At 27.9% G+C, this 12,709-nt stretch overlaps 1 protein-coding gene across 1 annotated transcript; it reads left to right on the top strand.

The window, feature by feature from the left end:
* The first annotated feature begins 2,023 nt into the window (after positions 1-2,023).
* Positions 2,024-7,598, top strand: LOC137835809 (uncharacterized). The gene is made up of 7 exons (XM_068644493.2): positions 2,024-2,567; positions 3,628-3,727; positions 4,420-4,485; positions 5,701-5,815; positions 6,016-6,098; positions 7,031-7,092; positions 7,177-7,598. The coding sequence occupies exons 1-7, from the start codon at positions 2,413-2,415 to the stop codon at positions 7,289-7,291; spliced, it is 696 nt and encodes a 231-aa protein (XP_068500594.1). The 5' UTR covers positions 2,024-2,412; the 3' UTR covers positions 7,292-7,598.
* Positions 7,599-12,709: the final 5,111 nt, after the last annotated feature.

Genomic DNA, 12,709 nt, shown 5'->3' with positions numbered 1-12,709 from the left:
GAAATTAATCATTAATAAAGTCAATAAATACTACCTATAAAATCAATAATGTAATTTTAAATATGTAAATTTTCTTAATTTTAAATATATATATTATTTCCATTATGAAAAACATAAGAAAAAACAACTTTATTATATCCTTTTCAATAATTGTGAAGAAAACGACTTCTCTTATTTTTTTTATTCAAATAAACTCAAAAGCGTCTTTAGTTCTGTGATTTTATTAATTATTACGTTGAAAAAAAGGGTTTTGCTATGAAAAGCACTATGACCCAATAAAAGAAACACAATTTACGTAAGCTTTTTTTTTTGTATGAACTTTCATTTTAATTCACAAAATTAATTTTAATAGTTCATTTTGTTAGAAAAAGACATCATTTTTTTAACATTATAAATTAAGTTATGAAAATATAAATCGATCAGAAAAATTCCGTAACTTGTTATGTTAAATTAACAATGTTTATTATTTATTTGTAATATTTAATTACAAATGTAATTTTAGGGATTTGAATTGTTGAATGGAAATTAATGGTATCTGTTTCTTGGTTTTTTTCCCTCCCAAGTTCGTGTTCATGTTCTAATGCACTGTTGTGTTTTTTTTTTTTTTCTAGTCAGCATTTTTATTTTTATTTTCAAACCCAGAGATTTACTAAAAAAAGTTTTCTTTTATAATATTTTTATTCTAATTCCTGTTTCTCATTTTTTTATACATTTTTACATTTGAATAATACTAATAAAAAACAAAAAAGAAATGCCATTTCGATAAAAAAGAATCTAGACAATATTATAATGCGATGACGATTTATTTATTCGACAAAAGTGTCATGCGGCCGACAAATTATTACAAGATAAATATAAAAAATAAATAATATGTATTAATTGCGTAAGTTGTTTTATGTGAAAATTATTAATGGATAACAGTATAAAAATAATCATAAAAACTAAAAATATTTATTATCATTTGATTCAAAATTGTAATATGCAATAAATTTATCAACTGTTTAAGAAAATAAATTTAAGGAATTTTTGTTTACATTTATTCTTTTAATTAATACATCTAAAAATCATTTATTTTATTTCTTATTTATACAATTTTTTAGTTCGTATAACCTTAGATGGAAGGAACTAAAAAGATTAAAATAACATATCTGAAGATTAAAATAATTAAAATAACTTTTAACGATAAAAGCCAATTAATAAAGTTTGTATAGTTATATAGAAGTTAAATGAATAATTAAAGATGAAACTTGTCTGTAATTAATTTTTCTTTTGACTATAAAAGCCAATTAATAAAGTTTGTATAGTTATATAAAACTTAAATGAATAATTAAATAATTACATAAAACTTAAATGAATAATTAAATAATTATATAAAACTTAAATGAATAATTAAATAATTATATAAAAACTTAAATGAATAATTAAATAATTAAAGATGAAACTTGTATGTAATTAATGTTTTTTTTAACTATAAAAGCCAATTAATAAAGTTTGTATAATTATATAATAATTAAAGATGAAACTTGTCTGTAATTAATGTTTTAAGCTATGTAAGATAACTATAATTTTTAAAATATAAATACAAATCTATATATTATATAATTATAAAAATTTGTAATAAAAATTTATGTTCATTATGATTTAATTTTTATTAGATGTTTTTCTTGATTGATTTAAAATATTTATTTCTTATTTTTATAATCATAATAAAAATTTATATAATAAATTTAAGTTTTTAAAAAATTAATGTATTTATTTTTTTTTAAATTATGTCAGAGTTGTGTTAGAATTGTAAAAAATTTAACAAATAACTTTTGAATTGGAAACTTTATCAATATGTTTCCTACAAGTGTGTCATACATATTCGATACGTCTATCATATGTGTCTGACACAGATACACCATTTAAGAGACATGTTCGACCTCGTTTGAAGGGAATTACAAAGTAAATAGAAGGGTAAAAGTGACATTTTGCGCGTAGCATGAGAGTTCTTCCCGTACAAATTCTATGTATAGTGGCCCAGTGGGTAATGAGTTGCAGAAAATCTTAATTCCTTAAAAGGCAACTTTTTTTTTTCTTTTTTCTTCATTTTTTTTTTCAAAAAAAAGTTTAATACTCTCTCTCTCTCTCTGCAGTTTCATTCAATTCCACCTTCAATCAAAACCCCTCTCTGCTTTCGCTCTCTTATCTCTTCCATTTCCTTCCTTCAATCTCACCACTATCGCTTTCATCTCTTTCTCTCTCTGCCTTCGATTTTGATTGTGCCTTTTTTCCCCCTTTTTTTCATTTGGGTCGATGCTGTTTCGTGTGTGACGGTAATTGGCGGGAATTAACCGTCAATTCCGATAAGCCATAGGTGGAAAGTTTGAAACTTGAGGCGTTTGAAGAAAAGGGGTTATCGTTTCGTCGTCGATGGCGAACCCATCTGGGAACCATCAAGAGCACACGCACGTGTCGTCTTCTGCTCCAGAGACGTCCGGTGCGGCTCTCGCCATGAAGCACAACCCTGGTATCTCACTCGATTGGACTGCCGAAGAACAAGCCATTCTCGAAGATGGACTCTCCAAGTGAGTATATCTTTTTCTTTTCTTTTGTGTTCGGTTTTTTGAGGTTGTTTTGTTGAGTGTTTTTTTTTGGGGGTGTTTTTTGGTACCCTTCATATGCAATTGCTAAATCTTATCTTTGTGGTTTCATGTGATTGGAAGTGGGGTTTGATGGCTTTCTATGCTAGCTCAAGTTCATAAACAAATCGAAGCCGTTTTCCTTTTCTGAAACGAGTTGAATAAACTAATTTCCACCTTTAGTTTAAACATTAACTGAGTTTAATATTTTAGCCTCAATTCTACTATGTTCCGCCTTGTCACTTCAATTAATTAAGATTTCCTTTTTTTCACGATTCAGTCAAATTCAAAATTTAAATACTTAAATAAAAAATATTATTGCTATTATAATGTTTACTACTACTAGTACTACTACTGCTATTATTGTTAATTATAATAAAAAAATGGTGACAAGCTAACGAGTCTAATGTGAACTGAAAAGCTAAAGCTTGTTTGCAACGAGCCAAAATGCAAGCTGTCTCATGAATTCAGTAAACTGACTTCCAATTCGACTCATGGATGATCCTGTCAGCCTATGTTTTAAGTTTAATTGTAGAGTATAAAGAGGTCCTAATCCAATTTGAGATCTGGGTGTTCAGAGCTTTATTCATAAAATGATGTATTTTTTTTGTTATCATCTTGTAAATGGCTGCTTACTTCTGTTTGCACAAAGAATTACTGGAAACTAGGACAATCCAAAACTGAATTGTATCATATGTATCAGTGGAGATATCTTCTTTAAGTGGATTGTCGTCTCGTTGTGGTTGTGATGGCAGTTTGAAATCATTACAACATAGGAAACTCACCTTTTGAAATTAATATCATTGTCAAAATCTTTATCAGTAGTGATATTTAATTAATTGCTTAAATAAAAAGCTTGATTTGCTATGTAGTTAGATTGCATGGTAAATTCTTTTTTGTTGTCGTACTGTTTGATTCCTCCTTGATGAGAAAGTGGTATTTATGAAGTTCTATACGGGTAGTGTTAGTCATTAAATTAATGAAGATTTCAAATTTCTCCTCTTAGGTATGCCTCAGAATCCAACATAGTACGCTATGCGAAGATTGCCCTACAGTTACAGCATAAAACAGTTCGTGATGTAGCACTGCGAGTCAGGTGGATGAATGTAAGTTAAAACTTGTTGGTTGCTTTCTTGAGTTGTTTATGACATTCTGAAAACATATTCCCCCCAAGTTGATAAGGGTGATGTTACATCAGGCATAAGTGTATCTATGTGTATGTTCATCAATTTCTTATCTATTTGGATCATATATCTACAAGGTTGGAGGCTATCACTTATCATGATTCCTTTTTTAGAAGATTGCCATAAAAGTGTTCAAAAGTTTAATGAGCGTAGCTCATGCTTGTGCTAATTTCTTGTTTGATAGAGACGTCAAAATCTTTTCTTTGATATGTTGTTGCATGATAGATATCAACTAAATATTGGAACTATGCATTTATAAATTTGATCAAGTTTTGGCCTCTTATGCTTGCCCTTGTGAGTTCCTCATGACCTGTTCTTCAGCTTAGATGAAAAATTCTTAATTGGGTTTATTGAATTACCTAAGATACCTGATAAAATTCGTTAGGACTAACCATAATTTTGCTTTTGTAAAAGAAAAAAGTAAGTGATGACTGGATCCACCATTAGTATGGTGTGAGATATCTTTTTTGATAAGTTCTTAAAGACTGATTGCTCACCACCCTTTATATAATGCAAAAAGAAATAAAGAAGCTTACTGTTATTTTTGGAATTGCTTTATACTTAGTTTCTGTGATCACTTATTATAATGACTTTTATTTTTCATTTTCACGCAGAAGAAAGAAAATAGCAAGAGAAGGAAGGATGATCATAATTTAGCTCGGAAAAGTAAAGATAAAAAGGTACTGTTTTCATTAGTTGCATACTTTTATAATTATTGTATACATTTTTAGATTGTTTTGCGTTTCACTCTTTTTCATGCCTATAGTGATGCCTTTTTAAATGTCTTCTTCTAATCTATGAATGTTGGTTGTGTTTAAAATTTAAATCTATCTATGTGGATGAATATATCAAATTCTTGGTTTCTTTTGCTTGCTTATGCTGGGACCCTGGGACTCCTAATTTCAAGTTTCAAAATATACATATTTAAGTGAGAAATTTGTCTTTAATAGCCTACTTCTATGGTAAATTCTCTTGATAGTCTTCAGATTGGTGCATCCTTTTGCTATGTGGATCAAGAGCTGAGCTCTGGACACTTTCTTCTGTAGATTGCTTATGACTGTGGAGAATCCCTTTCCTTAGTTCATAATATGTCAAACAAATCATCTCTTCACCTGAGGCTGTCTGGCCTCCTATTTTCATTTCGTTTTCTCCTTGTATTATTTTTTCTAAAAACGGATGATGACAAACTCTTAGAATTCATATACGAACATATACACTTCATTACAAATTATTAGTTATTACTTTTTTTTATTTGTGTGGTGAGACAATTATCAGGCTTTTGAAATTTGTAAAGCTTATAAACTTATCTAGAAGCTCCTTTTCCCAAAAGCTCAAGAGAACAAAAAGAAGCTTTGCTGCATGTCATGATGACAACAAAGTGATATACTCCACTTCTTTTTACAAAACATTGTTAGCTTCTATCAAAATAATATCCCCTATTTTCCAAATCTGAATATTCAAAAAAGTATTTAAGCATTAGGTATTCTTGCACCTTCTATTGCTGGATTTCAAAATGTTTCATTTTTTAAGGACAAAATGTTGCATGAATATTCCTTTTAAACACGTGATGATTGCTCAACAAATTGCATGATGATGGTTATTATTATTGTTTTAGTTTTGGAATAGACAGTGTATTGTATGTGTTAAATATTGTAACCAGGAATGATATTGAATGGGATTTTGTCCCCTCATTTCTTTTGACTTTTAGGTGATGATTAAGCATCTTGGCTGTTTGAAATAATAAGAAAGTGGAACTAAAGAAAAGTAAAAAGGAAGAAAACTAACTAAGTGTTATTGGATTTGTGAAATACTGGAAACTCTAGGTTCTTTCTTTATTGTCTCTATGCATGTTGAATTGGACTTTAGATGCTTATCGAGTCTTATTTGGTTTCCAGGAAAGGGTTTCTGATCCTGCAGTGAAGTCATCCAGCTTTGCTGCTCGGTCCAATGTCTCTCCTTATGCTCCACCAATGATTACAATGGACAACGATGATGGCATCTCTTATACAGGTTCAGTGACTTAGTTTAATACCTTGTGAATTTTTTCTTATATTTGGATGTGGTGATTTACACCATGCAAAGATGACAATGGAGGCTTCTCTGTCTCAATGTCTTATATAGGCACTTCTTTCACCTTTGAAAAATTACTGGACTCCAGTTTTTTTTTAAATGTTCAAACTTCTGTTTTTGAATTTGGATTTTTTTTGCAGCAATTGGTGGTCCCACCGGTGAGCTATTAGAGCAAAATGCACAGGCCTTGAATCAAATCTCCACAAATCTTTCTGCTTTCCAGGTGAATTGAGAACAATTTTAACTGATTTTCCCTGTTGTGTGGCTGTCATAAATTGAATTCTGAATCAGACTTCTTATTAAAGATTTTGTATTCATTTTGTGGCTGTCAGTCTTATGCAATTTATTTTATCCTAGTTCTCTTGTGATATATTTTCTCTTCACACCCTTGTTTTAAATTCATTTCAAATTTGTGTTTTCTTGTCTTCGTCAAGAATTCTTAGACCTAGGATGTTGTCAGAAGCACTGGAAGCCATACTTGAGGTTTTGGTATGACTAGACTAGTGCGAAAAACCTGTGCTCAGGTTATAATAGAAAAGAATTACAGTCAAGAGTCGGGTTTCTTCAATTATAACTTGAAAGGCAATAAAACAAAGGGAAAATATATATGAACAATGATATACTTGAGTTATTTTTCTAATTGTATAACAATCAATGTATATTTTCTTCACGTGTCTACACAAATCAATAACTGAAGCAAAATTTATGAACCTGCCTTAATTCTGAAAGCAAGATCACAGATCCAAGTTAAAATACCAAATACAGAGAATGAAGTATTAATATCTTATATTAGCAGAGTGAGAACAATATTTCTATGCTTTATGTTATGGCTGTTTACGTAAATGCAAGTAATTGCACTCTGAGTATTTTTTTTTTATAAAAGCTCTCGTGTTAGGCATCTTTCCCAGGTGTGTAGATAGACTCTGAGTATGTTTGTTTAAATATATTCGCTGAAAATTTCTCTAATGTGTTTGTTGTTTCTTATCTTGTGTTAATTTAATCAACAATCTGGCATGATTGGTGTTCCAGTGTTTTTTTTTTATCTATTTTTGGATCCGTAAATGGTGTTCTAGTTTATTGTTGTTGGTATGGCTTCCATTCTAAGGGATATTTTTTGTGGTTTTAAAGCAACCTGTTAATGATTTTTGTTTCCAGGTACAGGAGAACATCAATCTTTTCTGCCAAACTAGAGACAACATCCTTAAAATTGTGAACGAGTGAGTTGTAATTTTTTGTTCATTTCTATGATTTTAGTCCAATTTGATTTGATGTAAAAAGCTTACTATTGTGTTTGTTTTCAGGTTAAATGATTCACCAGAGGTGATGAAGCAAATGCCACCTCTTCCTGTGAAGGTGAATGAAGAGCTAGCCAATTCCATACTTCCAAGAACAGCTCTCCCTCCACAATCATCATAAGCAAAATTCATTGGAGAATAACTTCCAAACGTCAATCAAGTTGACCCAAAATATTTACTTTTGGAAAAAAAAAAAAGCAAGAATGAATAATTGTTGATAATCATCAAGTTGAATTAGTTTCAAAATATTTTATTTTATTTTATTTTTCTATTGTTGATTTTCCTGCTTTTTGTTCCCTTGTTGGCCTAACTTAGCTATACTATAGGAATTATTTAGTATTCTTGGTATTAATTGAGTTAAATTTAGGCAATTAGGTCAATAAGTTGTGGTATAATTTTATTTATCGTTAGTTATTTCTGTTGGTACATTTCACTATGCATATTTTATTATATTCTTGTTAATAATGGTCTTATGAGAATCGGTTGTGAAATTAATAAATATAGGATTGTATTACAAATTATTTTGCGACTTCGGAGTTCATTATGAACATTGTATTATTAAATGATATTTTTTTTTAAATTTTAGTAGATTGACTTTCTCATTTTGGATGAATGTTTATGGTTTAAATGTGATTCTGTCTTGGTTTGTAATATATAAGGTTATATAAGGTTATGACTAATGTTTATTAGATGTTTTGTAATAGGTGAAACATGTTTTAGTTAATATCGAAAAATTAAATTTAGAGTTTTTCACATTTTTTTTTTAAAAAATGCTTGTATTGATAAACTTGTTAATTTAGGTTTTATTTTATTTATATAAAATATTTTCATAGATATAATAGATTTTTATTTAATTTTTTTTATAATTTTTTGATTAATAGGTATAGATCACCTATGTACCATTTTTGTTAATATTATATATTTTGGTTTAATTTTTTTATTTATTTTTTTTAATAATATTTTTTAGATAATTATTGTTACTTAATATTTCAATTTAGGTCTTCGTTTAGGCGAGTTTAATCGAGATGTCAAGTTTTGAGAGTTTTCATTAAAAAAAAAAGTGTCAAGTTTTGAGAGTTTTCATTAAAAAAAATGTGTAAAATGTAAGTTTGGTTTTCTATTGTAATAATTAATATATGAGGGGACATGGTAGCAAGTTGTATTGTCTCATTCTTCTTCTTTTCACTTTCTTTTTTATATACTCTTAGATTTTAATGTTTTGTGTGTTTGCCAAGTCCAAATTATACACAATTTTATTTAGTTACGTCTACTAAACTAATTTACAAAACTGCATGGTTAAGAAAATTATAATCTAAAGCAAATTAGACTTTTTTGTCGTTCAATTTAAATAAATTTTAACTTAGTACACTTTGAAAAATATTCATTATATTTAAAAAAAATAAAATATTTTTTAAGACATATTAATGTATTATAATTTATATATTAAATTATTATATGATAGATTTAAGCTTAAAAGCAATTGGTATTAAATTTGTCCTGTATAAGTCCAAACCAAGTAAGCCCATTACTAAGTGATTGCCAAATGAATTATGGATTATCATATCATATTATAACGGTCAAGTTGATAATGTGGACTTCCCAATAGTTAAATTTTTAAAAATATATATTTAATTTTTTTGTGTATTTAAAGTTATTCTTCAAATTTAATATAGAATTAGACCACGCTAAAAAAATATAATTTATTTTGAAAATGAACTATAATCCCATATAATTTTTCTATACATGCTTCACAATTAATTATATTACAGAGGAATCAAATTATTTTGAATTACTTAAATTTTAATAATCTAATAAATTTAAATAATTGAATTATTGTTAAAAAATGTTGTTTTTCTTAAAATATAATATTTTTATTTTTATTTTAATAACTTGTTTGATTTTTGTGCAAATGAAATGTATGTCATTATGTTTATGTCTTCTCTTCTCTAACTCACTCTCTAACTCGCTAATAAACAAAGGCCCAATTTGATTAGTAAATTAAATTAAATTAAATGTAACTGTTTGTACCAGATAAATCATATTACTCGGTTTTAATGATTAATGATTACGTCATTCATAACAAGATCAAACAACAAGGTAATTAAAAAATAAAATAAAAATATTTTAAATATTTAATATAATTTCTTAATAAAAAAATTAAATAAAATTAATTAAGTATTTATAGTATACTCAAAACCTGTAACAATTTGCAAGAAATTGTATTGGCTTTAAAATATAAACAAGGTTTGATTCTAGACAGCAATGTTTTGAAGGTTTGGAGATTGTTTTAGTCATACTAATAAATTAGCAATTAATGTTGCCTAACTGTAAATGCAATGGAGTTAGCAGTTTTATGTCATTTTCAGCAAAATTCTACAATTCTCATTTTTATTTAATAAATATTTAGTAAAACCAATATTTCTTTTACTTTCAATATAATCTCACATCGATTTGTTTAAGAATTTAGACAGATAAAAAAATAAAGTTGAGACTACAAACCATTTGTATATTTTTTTCTCCTTTAACCACTAAGATGTTTTTTAAAGACAAAATCGTGATAGAACTTCAACCTTCAAAACAAACAATACATCTAGTTGATTATATTCTAATGAAGATATTTCTTATATTTGTTTTTAGGTTTGGTTTAAGATTTAATATTGATTTTATTATAATTTATAATAAAAATTTAATGATACTCTTATCATTTTGATATTTTTTTCTGTTTGTATTTTTCTTTGTGACTTTTACATCTTCCTTATTTAAAAAATATAATGTATTTATTGATTAATGGGAAGCTAGATGAAAAGGTGAAATATAGTAAATTATTAATAATCGACTAATACAAGCAGCGGTCCACTTAAACTTCCATAAAAAAATAATTTAATTATCTTTAATATTTTCAAAAATAAAATATAATTGATAAAAAAAATAATTAATGCAGTCTTAAACTTTACAAACCAGAAATATTAAGGAACACCTTTTTCTCCTCCGGACACTAAAAACAAAATAGAGGAAGTAAAAAAAATCCTTATGATTAAATCTATATACTATCTTCATATTATTATTATTTTTACATTATACATGCATCTCTTTTAAGTTCTAAAAGCATTATATTTACATTTCTTAATAAAAGAGACTATTATAAAAGCAAAAAAGAGTAGATATAATTTTTAAAAAATTGAGAGCTATTATTGTAATATGTATTATGTTCCTACTAGGGAGATTAAACCTAGAAAACTATTGAAGTCTTCATCTTCCTCTTTCTTTTGGGCAGGTTGCTAGGGCTGTTTGAGATCCTTCTCGCCTTCGTGCTACTCTTTCGGCTCTATGGGGAAGGTACTTGCAGAAGACACTCCGACGCTCAAGTCAGTAAAGGATGTTCGGTACTCGGGTAGGTGTACAGAAATAATGACGTACCTTGCTTCTTGAAATGTGTGTTATTTATATTATTTTAATAGACTTACCTCATTGATCATGATTAGTGGAATGAATCACACTTATGGTTGCATTATCTAATTCTTAATGGTAGTTTAGCTTCAATGACATTGGTTTGAGCATTAATGGTTATATGTGTCGGTCGGCCTGACCGTGCGTGGTGTCTCAGCCAGCTCGATCAGAAAGAACGAATCACATCAGAGTGTGTCTTAGTCAACTCAGTCAAAGAGACCGAACCACGTCAGCGTGTCGGTTCATACATATTCTAAATTTAAACTTTAAAATAGAACATAAATTCTCAATTTAGAAACGGAATTAAAATTATTTTTTTTCTAATTTGTTTGTACATAATTAATCCGACAAACGCACTTCTGGTCTGAAATAAAGCACTTTCCGTGGAAGTCACTTTGATTGATTCTTTGTTTAAAGTTGATCTTTCATAGTTGCATAAACCATCTTCCACTTTGGCAGAGTTTAAATATAAAAAGAAAGAAAAAACACAATAAGGGTCCAAAAGCAAACACAGCCTCCACAATAGCAGTAACAATTTACAATAAATAATAAAGAGTTGAAGTGTTGAGGTTGTCCATCTTCGATGCTTTCACTTTTCCTATATTTCTGTCCATTTCCCACGTCACCATTGGTGTCTGCGTTTATAACTTTTTTTATTTTTTATTTGTCAAAAATCTTAATTTGACGGCAAAATAAATTATAGGTTTTACGGTTTAGGATTTAGTGTTAAAAACGTTAATTTGCCAAGAAATTTTACCTGTACTTCCGTATCTTTTTTTTATATATTTTTTAACTTGTTTGGAAGCTACAAAATCCAGAAAAAAATCCAATGATGTGTAAAAATGGAGTATAAAACTAAAAATAAATTATATTTGTCCTGAAGAACGAATACAACGATTTTTCTTGCTAACCCTCTCATACATTTCCCCGAACACAACTCACAACTTTCATTGTAATGTGCTCTTCAAAGAACAACTCTTCTCAAAATCTCAAAAGGTGTTGAGTTAGAATCTAATTCTAACTGAGAATTATTGTGGTTTCGAGAGATCCAGTTACACGAGAACCAGGAACAGAGAGCTTCGCCCGCCCTCTTTTTTTTTGCCTGACTCTTTGTCCTTAAGAATATAGTTTTTAAGAATGAGTGATTGTCCTTCTCTCACCCTTACTATTTAACCTGAGAGCGACTAAAAGATGATGGAACTACTTTCCTAAATGTGAAAGTGTAGCTGAAATTATTTAAAACAATAAGATTATATTTTATTTAAAGTTATTTATTTTTAAAAAAAAAAAAGTTAAAATCGACTTTTCATTAACATACATATGAGTAATTTTATTTAGTCAATGAATCATTACAGTTTATGTTCAGATAAAAATATAGAGAAATTATAAACAGTTTTTTTGTTGCCTTGTTTGACCCTTCATGAATGGTGCCATTTATTTCAGGGAGGCTTTTTCTTCCTTCATTTTTGACTTTTAAAATACCACTTTTAATTTCTCTAGTTTTTTCAATACTCAAACCTTGACCCTTATATAAGAGAGAAAATGTTATTTTTAGGAGCTAAAGTTTGGGTGCTATTTAAAAAAAATAAGAGACAAGAACTATTAATTTTGAAAATCATACATAACAATCGTATTTGATTTTTTTTAAGGATGAAAAATATCGTTTATTCGAAGGCAGAAAGTTTGGTATATTACTGCGGTTTTGGTAAATAAATAAATAAATAAAAATTAATTAAAGACTTTAATTAGTTTAATTATGGGTGTAAATTTTTATACTGTTAATTAATTAAAATTACGTTTATTTTAACTTTTAAATTAGTTACCAAAATAAACAAATTTACCTTAAAAGGTGGTTTACGATTAGGCGATAATATGAATAACTTTAACCCAATCCTTAAATCATATCACGTACGTGAAGTTATCAACTTTTGTAAAAAAAAAAAAAAAAAACTTATTTAAAGGACACGTTTAAAACGAATTCGTCGTTATTTAAAGATTATTAACTCACTATCAGAAGTATTTTACTTTACATCTGATGTATTTTTAATGAAAAGTTATATTTTTAATTTTGTAACTTTTACCTTATTTGAGG

Source organism: Phaseolus vulgaris, chromosome 5 (assembly GCF_051622355.1).
Source record: "Phaseolus vulgaris cultivar YP4 chromosome 5, ASM5162235v1, whole genome shotgun sequence".
Classification (NCBI taxonomy): Eukaryota; Viridiplantae; Streptophyta; class Magnoliopsida; order Fabales; family Fabaceae; genus Phaseolus; species Phaseolus vulgaris.
The sequence above is the reverse complement of the archived record's forward strand: the minus strand, read 5'-3'. Positions and strand labels throughout refer to the sequence as shown.

Coding starts and splice junctions, on each gene's coding strand:
- LOC137835809 (XM_068644493.2), top strand. CDS start 2,413: ATGGCGAACCCATCTGGGAACCATCAAGAGCACACGCACGTGTCGTCT. Junction 4,486..5,700: donor GGAAAAGTAAAGATAAAAAG/GTACTGTTTTCA, acceptor TTTGGTTTCCAG/GAAAGGGTTTCTGATCCTGC. Junction 6,099..7,030: donor CAAATCTTTCTGCTTTCCAG/GTGAATTGAGAA, acceptor TTTTGTTTCCAG/GTACAGGAGAACATCAATCT.